General features: G+C 50.0%; 1 protein-coding gene across 1 annotated transcript in view; it reads right to left on the reverse strand.

Annotated features, from left to right (window-relative positions):
* Window positions 1-12931, reverse strand: part of LOC118882642 (phospholysine phosphohistidine inorganic pyrophosphate phosphatase) — a 137567-nt gene that overhangs the window by 106639 nt on the left and 17997 nt on the right. The window contains 4 exon segments of the mRNA XM_036828741.1: window positions 565-657; window positions 1624-1638; window positions 1640-1688; window positions 9964-10117. Of these exon segments, the coding sequence (XP_036684636.1) occupies window positions 565-657; window positions 1624-1638; window positions 1640-1688; window positions 9964-10117 (311 nt within the window).

Below are 12931 nucleotides of genomic sequence, written 5' to 3' on the forward strand. Positions count from 1 at the left end.
TATCAGGAACCCACCGGCCGGGGGGGACCAACTCACTCTACCTGGGAAGGGGAGGTGGGAGGGTGGGCACTGGGGACACTAAAACCATAACTGCCTTTCTTTCTTTTAAGATGTATGTTTGGAAGGCAACCTGTCTCAAAAACAGTTATAATGTAAAGGTGGCCAGATGCATGATTTTACTCCTACATGTTCTTTTCATCTTGCTGTGCACTGTCTTTCCGTGAAATATTTTTAACATATTGATAGGACTTGTCAATCCTTATCCTCCCAGAGAAGAAACGAAAGTCGCTTGAAAAGAGCCACAGGCATTTCTTTCTCTCACTCTTATACTGATACTAATTAACCAGGTGGAAAACATTCAGTGGGCCTCCTTTGCTGTCTTTTTCCCTCTTTCCAGTCAGATCAGCTCTCACGGGGGGCGAGAGGGAACCTTCGCAGGCTGCCTGAGCCCTCAAACCCATCTCCGGCGCCGAGGCCGCCCCGGGGAGCGCTCTGGGCCTCCCTCAATAGCTGCCTCCCTCAATAGCTGCCTCCACGCACGTGCTTCAGGACCAGCTGGCCTACCTGGTGGGCTTCCAACCCCATCTCTCGCAGAGCAGACTTGAAAAACTCAGGGGAAGGTTTCCCCACCACCTCGGCTTCGATACCACAGGCATACTGCGGAAAGACAGAAGGACATGGCATGGGTTTGGGAGCAAGTACAGGTGAACACCCGTTCTGCAGTGAAATCCTCCCTCTGGGGAATCAAGGAAAGATGCCCCAAATGTGCACCTGCAGACCAGGGGCCTCCAAGCGGCAAGACACGTGGGCCGAGAGGCACACCTCGTAGGCAAGTGTCACAACGCCACATCGGGCTGCCCGGGATGCTGGGGGCACCCACCACCAGGCGCCCTGCCACCTGCCCCAGTGCCGGACCTCAGCAGGAGGCGGTCCACAGCAGGCCACCCCGACAGTGCTCTCATCTGCATTCTTGCTTCTCCTCCCTTCCCTTCTCCCCCGACCACCCCCAGCTCTGTCATAGGCCCTCCAGGGGAAAAGGTCCAGGGCCCCATCCGCCAGCCTGTCCGTCCCTCCCACCTGAGTGCAAGTAGGTAGGGACCAATGTAGCAGTGAGTACGGGACGTGACATGGGCTGACCTGGGCCAGGAGCCCGGGCTGGGGCAGCTGGCTAGGTGTGGGTCAGAGTGGGAGCCCCATCTGAGCCCAGACTTGGAAACTGGAGGAGGGAACTGGGATGGAGTCTAATCAGGACACATCAAGCTCAGAGTGGTGCAGATAAGGGTCAGGAATGAGGCAGGTTCACACACATCCAGAAGCCAAGAATCCTAGAGGAGAGCTACACAGCATGCTGGGAGGGCCAGTGGGCTCAGCGGCAGGTGGTACGGGCTGTGGGGAAGAGAGGGAGCGATGGGGGAGCAGAGGTGATGACCAGGGCAGCCGAGAGGCCAAGCTGCAGAGGAGGGGGAGAGCCGGGCTTGGAGCCTCAAATGGGGGGCGGGTGCTGAGTTGGAAAACACAGAAGGCACTCAGAACACTTAGCACACCCTCTTCTCCAGAAAGCCAGAAGCATCCAGAGGGCCCTGAGACGTGAAGATGGGCTCGGGCAGACCCAGGGCAGGTTACCTCAAGCGCCTTCATGGTAGGGACCAACGTCCAGCATCAGGCCAGAGGTCTCCTTGTAGTAGCGTCTAGAAAAGAACAGAAGGGGACGAGGGGAGCTGAGCCCAGGGGCCTGGGAAGTGCCAAGAGAAACTGCCCTGTCCCGGTTCTGCCAGCTCAAGAGAGCTGAGTCACTGGCCAGGGTCAGTCCAGACACCACGCTGAGAATGACCGATGGAGGTCAGCACGACAGAGCCCAGCGGTGGCCACCATGCCTGGCGAGAGGGGGAGAGACAGTGAGTCAGCAACTCTCAGTAAGAATGGCCCCCTGCTGCCAGCCTTGTGGGGACCCCGCCACAGTGATTAACGGGGGACCCCAGGGGCAGTTGGATCCAGTTGCTAATACAGAGAAACACAAGTGACCTGTGTTCTCGAAAGGACAGCTGGTCCACAGAGCATGTGGTGAACCCCTAATTGCTAATAATTAACCCCTAATTGCTGCCTGGAGAAGAAAACTCCATTAGTTCCACAGCACCCTGCCGCATCTCCTAGTAGCTGGAGGTCAGGAGAGGTGCCAGGTCTCACAGGCGCCAGATGCTTTTAGGAGAAGACAACTATTTGTTCCCCGTCTCGCTGGGGCCAAGACGGCTTGGCTCACAGCAGGGCCTCCCAAGACGGTTTCACATCTTCCCTCCTGTGAGCGCTGTGCTGAGGCCCAGCTGCCACTGCCTGGCCACCCAAGGCCACACGCAGACCCCTTGAGACACACGGTGACCAAGCCCAGTTCTCTCTGAGCAAAGCCATTCGATTATAAAGTGAGAAGGTAGTTGACTCTGTGCTGCTCTGAAGACAGGGTTAACAGAAACCCAGGACTGTCACCATGTTTTCAGACCCATCACATCAGTTACCCTTCTCCCTCCCCTCAACCTTCAAATTTGGGAGATGTTAAATAACATGTATGTGACCTAAATGTCCACAGACATGAATGAATAAAAAAGATGTGATATATATATATACACACACATATATATGTGTACACACACAAACACAAAATGGAGTACTACTCAGCCATAAAAAAAGAATGAAACAATGCCATTTGCAGCAACATGAATGGACCTAGAGATTACCATACCAAGTGAAGGAAGTCAGACAGAGAAAGACAAATATCATATGATACCACTTATATGTGGAATCTAAAAAAATGATACAAATAAACAACATGTATGTGGAAAAGCAAAGAGAAGGCTAGTGAAGCACGCTGACCTCAGGGTTTCAAATCCTCTTTCCACTTCTTTTTAACTGTGGGACTTTGGGTTGCTTAAGCCCTCTGGGCCTCAGTTTCCTAATCTGTAAAATGGGCAAAAAGAAACTCCAGTACCTACCCTTCTGGGTTGCTGTGAGGCTTGAGCAAAATAATGCACGCCAAGTTCCTAACATGATGCCTGGCACGCAGAAACTGCTCCAAAAATGTTAGAGAATATTGTTATAAATAACTACTCACCCAGACTGAGATGGGTAATAAGATATGAGCTGGGGGGACTTCCCTGGTGGCACAGTGGTTAAGAATCCACCTGCCAATGCAGGGGACACGGGTTCCATACCTGGTCCAGGAAGATCCCACATGCCAGGGAGCAACTAAGCCCACGTGCCACAACTACTGAAGCCCACACACCTAGAACCCATGCTCCACAACGAGAGAAGCCACCGCAATGAGAAGCTCGCGCACTGCAACGAAGAGTAGCCCCTGCTCGCCGCAACTACAGAAAGCTGGGAACGCAGCAAAGAAAGACCCAATGCAGCCAAAAATAATAAATAAATGAATTAATAAATAAATTATTTTTTTAAAAAAAGATATGAGCTGGGGAAGAAAGGATGAACACAGGTCTTTCCGGTTTGTGGGGGCTGAAGCCTGCTGTGTGCCTACTGGAAATGGTAGCACAGCCCGGGAGCTGCCCCAGGGCTCTGCCTTTCCTCCAGCTCTGCGGCTCCCAGGGACTCTGCCTGACCCTCTCTGCCCCACCTGAGGCCTCCAAGGCTGCAGGAGCCTTGCTGCCTGCAGCGTTCACCCGGTGCTCAGGTGGGACTAATGCTCTCCCACTCTGCATCCTCCACTGCCCACCTTGGAAGCTTCCGCCTGGACGCAGGCTGGGCTGCAGGGCTGTAGCCAAACCCTTGACCTTGGCAAGGGCTGGTCCCCTGCTACTCACTCCTGTCGGGTGCATTAGAGCCTGGAGCCCGATTGTTGATGCCACGGGGGCATCTCCCATCACGACAGGACTCGGTCTCCAAGTGAGCCCGGGCCTCTCAGCCGGGGTCCGAGGCTCTGTGCTCTAGGGGCCATGCCACGAGGATCCCACACACACGCAGAAGGTACCTGATAGCCAAGAGAGAAACCACCACTGCTTACCAAGCCCTAGCTTGCCAATGCTCCCGTTTTTTAAGGGTGACCCTAAGTCACAGGCTTAGAGGTTCCCAATCTCATTTATCTTTAAATCTGGATTCTAGACATCTATTTGCATTTATACAGACCTCAAAATAGTGCTTCCTTTTCTTTTTCCACAATCAACGACTTTGGTATGGCGCTCTCCTCAGCTAGGTCCAGGGTTTGGAGGAATGGCCAAGTAAAGCAAAATTTGCCCAGGAGGCAGAGGGAGACGCCGGGTGCTGGGGCCTGGGCTTGCCGGGGGGCAGTGGCATCCGCCAACTCAGTCCCCCAAAACATTTAGGACGCAGCTGCCCCACACCCTTTGCAGGGTGTGCTTTGCTCTCAGACCCAGGCTGCTCCCCAGGGACTCCCGGTCTCGGGGGGAAGCAGACAAGTCCACAGACAATATAAAGGGCAGGACATGGGTGACAACAGGTGGAAGCCCATGCTCTGTGCGCTCTGCTGAGGAGGGCTGGACAGGCTGGGGAACAGGGAGTCGGGGAGGCGGCCCAGAGGAGGGACACATCAAGCTGAGACCCGAAGGTCAAGGGGGAGGAATGGAAGAGCCCACGCCCTGAGGCCTCCGGACTCAGCACCCTGCTGAGGGCCCCAAGGGCCAGATCCGCTCTAGGCGCACGGGGTCTGTAGGATCTCCAGGGAGCCACCGCCTCGTCCCCTCGCCCCCCCTCGCCCCTCCATGAAGATGCCCGCTGCGGGGGGGGCCGACTGGGAGGGAGGGGGCTGGGGGGGGCCTCCCCGAGGACGGGCATGTTGAAGTGGCCGGCACGGAGGACGGAGCTGAGGAAAGAATGGCGGCCAGCATGGAGAGGCTTAGGCCAGGTGCCATGGAACAATTATAAAACAAGGCCACTCTGTCGCGACAGACACACTCTGTTTTGGAGCTGAGGCGCTCCAGGGGCCCTCTGGCCAGCGCAGCCTCAGCTCCGAGAGGCATGGAGGCGGCAGGAGCTGGGGGCCCACTCCCCGCGGTAAGACCTCCCGAGACACCCACGCGGCACCCCTTCTGCCCGCCTCAGCCTACCCCAAAATCTTTTTTCCAGAGTGACAGATACCTGCGCTTTCTTAAGTTTAAATTTAGTACTGTGGGAAGAACAAACTGAACATGCCCTCAGAAAAAAAAAAAATACCCATCATAACCCTGTCTTTGCTACACTGACTTCTAGAAGCCTAAGAAAAAACCGACTTCCATAAATCAAAATTAGAGAACTTAATATTTCTTTTAACTAAATCTGGCCTTGTTTTGTGTTTTTGTTTTGTTTCTGTTTTATGGCTGCGTTGGGTCTTCGCTGCTTGCAGCCGCTGGCTTTCTCTAGTTTGCTGTGAGCGGGGGCTACTCTTCGTGCGGAGCATGGGCTACTAGGCAGCAACGGGCTTCAGTAGTTGTGGGGGCACGGCCTCAGTAGTTGTGGCTCGTGGGCTCTAGAGCTCAGGCTCGGTAGTTGTGGCTCACGGGCTTAGTTGCTTCCGCGGCATTTGGGATCTTCCCGGACCAGGGCTCGAACCCGTGTCTCCGGCATTGGCAGGCGGATTCTTACACACTGCGCCAGCAGGGAAGCCCTGGCCTTGTTGTTATAGTGCCCATAATTTGTCTTTATTTCTTCTTCATCCAGGAAAACAAAAAAGCACCTTGAGGCATCTTTAGCTGAAAACATTTTTAGAGATATAGGAAATACTAGCACCTAAGTTAACTTTTTTTTTTTTTTTATTATAAAGGCCCAGGTTATTCCCGAAACACAAGAGATGTGATATATTTATCTTTTGTTACTGGCATAATAAAAGCAACAGCAGGTCTGGTAAGAACCTGAGTGTTCCGGCCACAAAGAAGAAACTGTGGATTCTGGAAAGACAGGAAAAAGCCGGAGAGAAGCAGTCAGACAGATTTTATGCTTTATTTCTTCTGCCCTTCCGATTATTCAGCACAAACTCCCTTCAAAATGACCACTTGACCTTTCCCACAAGAGCCATTAACCTTCCATAGTCTGTCGCGTAAACAGCTTAATTTTCTGACGGCAGCATGACAGAAGAAATTACAAAGGCAATTCCCACTCTCGGTCCAAACAGATGCCAAATGTAAATCACACCGTTTCTAGGAGGAGGACACTCTGCCCCAGTGCCCCCGCCACCCTGCCTCCTTGGGGACGCCGCACAGCCCCACTCCAGTGGAGGACAGCCCCTCACCATCAATGACCCCCACGTGGATGTGACAGCAGCTCTTCATGGGTCCTTGGGCTGTCCCAGGAAGCTATGACCTAGGCCCAGAAGCTGCTGGTCCCTTTCTCTGATTTTTGAGTACCCGACCCATAGCCTAAGCCAGAATCCCCAGCAGCTAGAGACCCCACTAATTGCTTATTTGGAAAACAAACACTTGCCTCCTATTGAATTTGTTACAGAATTACAAAGCCAGAAGAAACTGATCTCATTTTTTTTTTCATTTTCAACAACATACCTATTTTGACTACTACCCCTAATCTGGAATAGTAACTTTTAATAGAGACAATTTTCAAGAAAAAAATTTTAACGTAAATGAGTTATAACAGAGTTTCTTTTTTTTTTGGCCCCACTGTGGGGCATGCAGGATCTTAGTTCCCTGACCAGAGACCAAACCTGTGCCCGCTGTGTTGGGAGCATGGAGTCTTAACCACTGGACCACCAGGGAAGTCCCTAAAACAGAGCTTCTTAATTGTGTTGTTCTCTAGTGAGGGTGTTGGTAACTTTAGGGATGCCTACAGGACCGGGCCAGGAGTGTAAAAGAATTAAGCAGGCCAGGTTCTGTGGTTTGCAATGACCTAAACTGAAGAAGGTAAGGTTTGGAAGGCACTGTGACAGTTAATTTTGTATCAACTTGGCTGGGCCAAGCTTCCCAGATATTTGGTCTAACAGTATTCTGGATGCTTCTGTGAAGATGTCTCTTGGATGAGATTAACATTTAAATCAGTGGACCTGAGTAAAGCAGATTGCCCTCCATAATGTGGTGGGCCTCGTTCAGTCAGTTGAAGGCACAATCAGAACAAAGTCTGACCTCTCTGAGCAAGAAGGAACCTGCCAGCAGACAGCCTTGGCATTCAGACTGCAACTCTTCCCTGAATCTCCAGCCTGCCAGCCTATGCTGCAGATTTTGGACATACCTAGACTCCACAACCAACTTCTCTTTATATACACATCTTCCTCAACTTACAATGGGGTTACGTCCTGATAAACCCATCATAAGTTGAAAATATCGTAAGTCAAAAATGCATTTAGGGCTTCCCTGGTGGCGCAGTGGTTGAGAATCTGCCTGCCAATGCAGGGGACACGGGTTCGTGCCCTGGTCTGGGAAGATCCCACGTGCCGCAGAGCAACTAGGCCCGTGAGCCACCATTACTGAGCCTGCGCGTCTGGAGCCTGTGCTCCGCAACAAGAGAGGCCGCGATAGTGAGAGGCCCGCGCACCGCGATGAAGAGTGGCCCCTGCTTGCCGCAACTAGAGAAAGCCCTCGCACAGAAACGAAGACCCAACACAGCCATAACTAAATAACTAAATAAATAAATTAATTAATTAATTAAAAATGCATTTAATAAGCCCAACCTACCAAATATCATAGCTTAGCCCAGCCTACCTTAAATGTGCTCAGAACACTATATTAGCCTACAGCTGGGCAGAATCATCTAACGCAAAGTCTATTTTATAATAAAGCACTGAATATCTCATGTATTTTATTGAATACTGTACTGAAAGAGAAAAACAGGATGGCGATCTGGGTACAGAATAGTCGTAAAGTGGATCAGTTGTTTACCCTCGTGGTCGAGTGGCTGCCTGGGAGCTGCCACTTGCTGCTACTGCCCAGCATCATAAGAGAGTATCATATTGCACACGGGAAAAGATCAAAATTCGAAGTCTGATTTTTACTGAATGTGCATAGCTTTCACACCATCACAAAGTCGAAAAGTCATAATCCGAACCATCGCTAAGTCAGGGACTGTCTGTATATACATCTCCACATCCTGTTGGTTTTGTTTCTCTGGAGAACACTGACTAATACAGGACACATTTCATTTTCATCATAAACACACCAGAATATTTGTAGTTCCGAAAAGAAATATATCCTCTCTTCTCTTTCTTTAAATCTTTCATTTGCCTATTTTGAAACAGACATAGCCATGAAAAGACATTTCTCTACTATGAGAAAAACAACAATCGGTACAAGATGAATGGCAACCAACTCTGAAACTTGGAGAAGGGGAAGTAGGACATGGTCGGGTCCGTGGTGCACCGGAACTAACGGACCAGTGGCTCCAGCCAAGCTGTGGTGCACTCGGGAATGTGCGGCCAGTACTCCCAGATCTTCTGATTTCTCAAAAGGATCCAGAAATCTGGTTATTTTATGTAAAATCTCCCAATTTTTAAAACATCCTCAAAAAAATTTAAGATCCTGTGTGGACCAAATGTCTGCTCTTGAATGTAGCCTAGAGGTGACAGAGCACAGGCTCTGGGGGGCACTCCTGGCCATGCTGGCACTTACAGATGGGGGGACCATGGCTTACTTCACCTCCCTATGCCTCAATATGCCCATCTGTAAAATGGCAATGACACTGCCTACAGCTCACAGTGTTGTGGTCAGGATTAAACATGGAACTACATAAAGTGCTTAGCAATGGCTGGTGGCCAGATAAAAAGCCCCCCTGGCGTCACCTGGAATAGCTGCCCTGTTCAGCAGGCAGAGGTAGGAAGTTCCCAATCACCAGAAGCACCTAAGCTGAGAAAGGATTCCCCAGAGATGGCCACAGAATTCCTGCCCCGCACGAGAAGCTGGGATAGAGCTCCACAGCATACTCGTGGTTCTAAAATCCTAGTGTTGCTTCCACTGAGGACAGAATAGATCTGCACAGCTTTCTGGAAAGCAGCTTGGCAACATACATCAAGAACCTCAAAAATACACACCATCTGAAATGCATAAAGATACTGATCACAGCCTTACTTTGGTAGAAAATTAGAAACAACACAAATGTCCATCAGCAGGCGTTGGTTACAATAACTATAGGAGAGTTATTTTTTAAAATAACTGTAAAAAAAAATTGATAGGAATAACCTCACCACAGAGACATCTACTTATTGTATGGAAAGTGGTTCACAAAATGTTTGGTGAACAACTAAAAATGAGTGACAGAAGTAGGTCAAGTTTGACACCGATGTGAATACACGCATGTGTAATGATCTCTCCACACAGGAAACCACTTGGAAGGACATATATCAACACGTTGACAGTTGTTTTCTCATGCGGTGGGACTGAAAATTCTTTTTGTTTTCTTCTTTTTGCTCATCTGTATTCTCTAATTTTTCTTCAGTGAACATGTGCTGTCTCGGTGGTAAAAGATGGCAAGAAAAATAACCAGCATGGTTTTTTAAAAGAGATAGTGAGGCCCAGGCTGAAGACTCGGACAAAAATGTTGGTCACAAAATCACAACTTTACACAGACTGTGCTGTGCAGCCAGAGATATGGGGCCCGGACAAGAGCATCCCACAGGCCCTCGAGCCTATTTTCTACTACTTAGGTGCCCCCTTGGCCCAATCCATCCAAGTCTTGTGCTGTATCCTGTGAAAATGCACCTAAACTCAGGAGAGTCAACACAGGCCCCTGAGATCTCCAGGGGTCTCCTCTGCAGTGACCCTCCCCTGCCCCCGGCCTCTTCCAGCCTCGGGCCCGCAGGGAAGCTTGACCAACCAGCTCCTAAAGACAGGGAACTTCCTCCAAAATTATCAAAAGATAGGAATGAAGAAATGAAGGAAAAAAAGCAAGAAAAGGGGAGGGAAGGAAGAAGGGGTCACCCTGCGTCCACCCCACACCCACTTTTCCCATCTTCTCTGCTGATTCTGTTAAGTCAGAGACGCACAGAGCATGACCCAAAGTGGCCATAAACGACTCTCCCTGCAGCCGACTTACCCTTTTCCCAGTGAGAGGAGCACAGGATTCTCCAGCTCCATGAGCACCTGGAAAGCTTTATTCATGTTTTGATAAGAAAAGCCTTCTCCTGCATCTGCAATTACGACACAGTTTGGGTTGGACGTGTCGATCTGATCAAATTCCGAGCGGACTCCTGGTGAGACAGAGAGAAAGAGAGAGAGAGAAGGATAAAGCCCTGGCTGACATGGCCCACCTCCCGTCTCCCCCCAGGAACACCTGTGCCTGCCTCGTCTGCCTGGTCCTTTCTCAGATACTCTTTCCGATCCTCAAGCTGCCATGAGAGGTGGGCAAGGAAGGGGTGCTATTCCCATTTTACAGATGAAGGAATTCTGGCTCCCCAAACAGTGTGTGTTAGGATCCTGAAAGATGATGGGCCCACCCCTGGGACCCCCACTCCAACACCAGCATTACTCCAGAAGTTCCCTTAGTTCAAAACCATAGGCAGGGGACTTCCCTGGTGGTGCAGTGGTTAAGAATACACCTGCCAATGCAGGGGACATGGGTTCGATCCCTGGTCGGGGAAGATCCCACATGCCGCGGAGCAACTAAGCCCGTGCGCCACAACTACCAAGCCTGCACTCTAGAGCCCTCGAGCCACAACTACTGAGCCTGCGTTCCACAGCTACTGAAGCCCACACACCTAGAGCCCGTGCTCTGCAACAAGAGAAGCCACGGCAAGGAGAGGCCCGCACACCGCAACGAAGAGTATTCCCTGCTCGCCGCAACTAGAGAAAGCCCGCACGCAGCAACAAAGACCCAACACAGCCAAAAATAAATAAAATAATGAATTAATTTTAAAAAACCCCAAAACTCAGGTATCTGTCAACAGGGGAACGGATAAACAAACCATGGGATGTTCAGTCAATAGAATGCCACTCCACAATCAAGAGGAAAAGACCTACTGACACATGTAACCAAACAGCATGTTGGGTGAAAGAAGCCCTGCACACGAGGAACGGTTAACTCAGTAGGCCTGGGCTGCTCAAACCCTACACATCCAAAGAAAGGCTGTCTTCAGATCAGGCCCACCACCACCTCCGGGGAGATCACCTCTGAGCCCTTGGAATATCCTGCCTGGAAAGAGTGCTTTTGTGTGCCTGGGGCCCTGAGCCACGCTGCATCAGTTTGACACCTGGGGGCCTGGAGACAGAGTAGCCAAGGTCAGTCACACGGGCGCTGCATGCCTACCTGACCGACCCTTAATAAAAACCCTGGGCACAAGGCTGCAGTGAGCTTCTCTGGGTGACCACACCTTAGGCGTACTGTCACACATCGCACTGCTGGGAGAATGAAGTGCATCTCAGCGCAACGCCCCTGGAAGTTCGCGCCTGGATTCTCCTGGTCTCTGCCCACGCATCTCTTTCCTTTGCTGAGTTTAATTTGTATTCTTTCACTGTAATAAACCATAACTGTGAGTAGGACGGCTTTTCTGAGTCCTGTGAGTCCTTCTAGCAAATCATCAAGCCTGAGGGTGGTCTTGGGAACCCCAAAAACTAGATGCTGTGTGATTCTATTTATATGAAATTCTAGACACAGTAAACTGATTCATAATGGAAAAAAATCCAAACAGTGGGTGCCTCTAAAGGGGTTGGGGATTGGGACTAATAGGGAAGGGCATGAGGGAACTTCTGGGGTGATGGTAATGTTCTAGGTCTTTTTAAAAAAAAAAAAAAAAAAATATATATATATATATATATATATATATTTTTTTTTTTTTTGGCTGCATTGGGTCTCAGTTGCGGCATGCAGACTCTTAGTTGCGGCATGCACGCGGGATCTAGTTCCCCAACCAGGGGTCAAACCCGGGCCCCCTGCATTGGGAGCGTGGAGTCTTACCCACTGGACCACCAGGGAAGTCCCGGTAATGTTCTAGGTCTTGAGAGGGCTTTGAGTTACACAGATGTGTGCATTTGTCAAAACTCAGCAAAAGTACACTTGAGATTTTTGCATTTCATTGTATGTAAATTTTACATGAAAAGAAAAAACTAAACAGATTGAACTCTAGTTAATGATGTGGGGCTTCCCTGGTGGCGCAGTGGTTAAGAATCCACCTGCCAATGCAGGGGACACGGGTTCAAGCCCTGGTCCGGGAAGATCCCACATGCCGCGGAGCAACTAAGCCCGTGTGCCACAACTACTGAGCCTGCACTCTAGAGCCCACAAGCCACAACTACTGAAGCCCGCATGCCTAGAGCCCGTGCTCTGCAACAAGAGAAGCGACCACAATGAGAAGCCCGTGCACCGGAACAAAGAGTAGCCCTCGCTCGCCACAACTAGAGAAAGCCCGCGTGCAGCAACGAAGACACAACACAGCCAATAAATAAATAAATAAATAAAAATTAATTAATTAAAAAAAATGATGTGAAGTGTTTAGGGGAAGTGTACCAATGCCTGCAAGTTACTTGGAGATGCATCAAAAAGATAAAGATGGACAGATGGATGGAGGGGTGGGTAGATATATAATGAAGAAAATATAGCAAAATGTCACTGGTAAAATCAAGGTGAAGGGCATACAAATATTCCAAGTAATTCTTCCAGCTTTGCTGTATGTTTGAAAATTCTCGTGATAAAATGTTGGGGGGAAGATTTATCGACAATAAAACTTGAAAAAGATTCAAAGTCTGAAAAGTCAGGTACACCTATGGAAAACACAGACTCAGGATTACAGGTGAGGAAAGCACCTGGCTTCCCCTTCAGCCTCTCAAGCTCCAACATCTGCCTGTTGGACTCACTGATGAACGATGCCTTCAAAGCAAACTCTGAGTTTCCCTCTCACCTCTGGTAGTTCCACCCCACCCCTCCCTTTGCCCTGGGGAGGGGAGGATTTTCTTTCTTAAGTCTTTCTGTTTCTTTAAGGACCTGTTCTAAAGACACTGGCAGGGATCCTAGATCACAGAGGAAGCATTTGGAGAAACACGATTTCTAAAGGCTGGGCATGTCGCCCTCG

This window comes from Balaenoptera musculus, chromosome 16 (genome assembly GCF_009873245.2).
Source record: "Balaenoptera musculus isolate JJ_BM4_2016_0621 chromosome 16, mBalMus1.pri.v3, whole genome shotgun sequence".
NCBI lineage: Eukaryota > Metazoa > Chordata > Mammalia > Artiodactyla > Balaenopteridae > Balaenoptera > Balaenoptera musculus.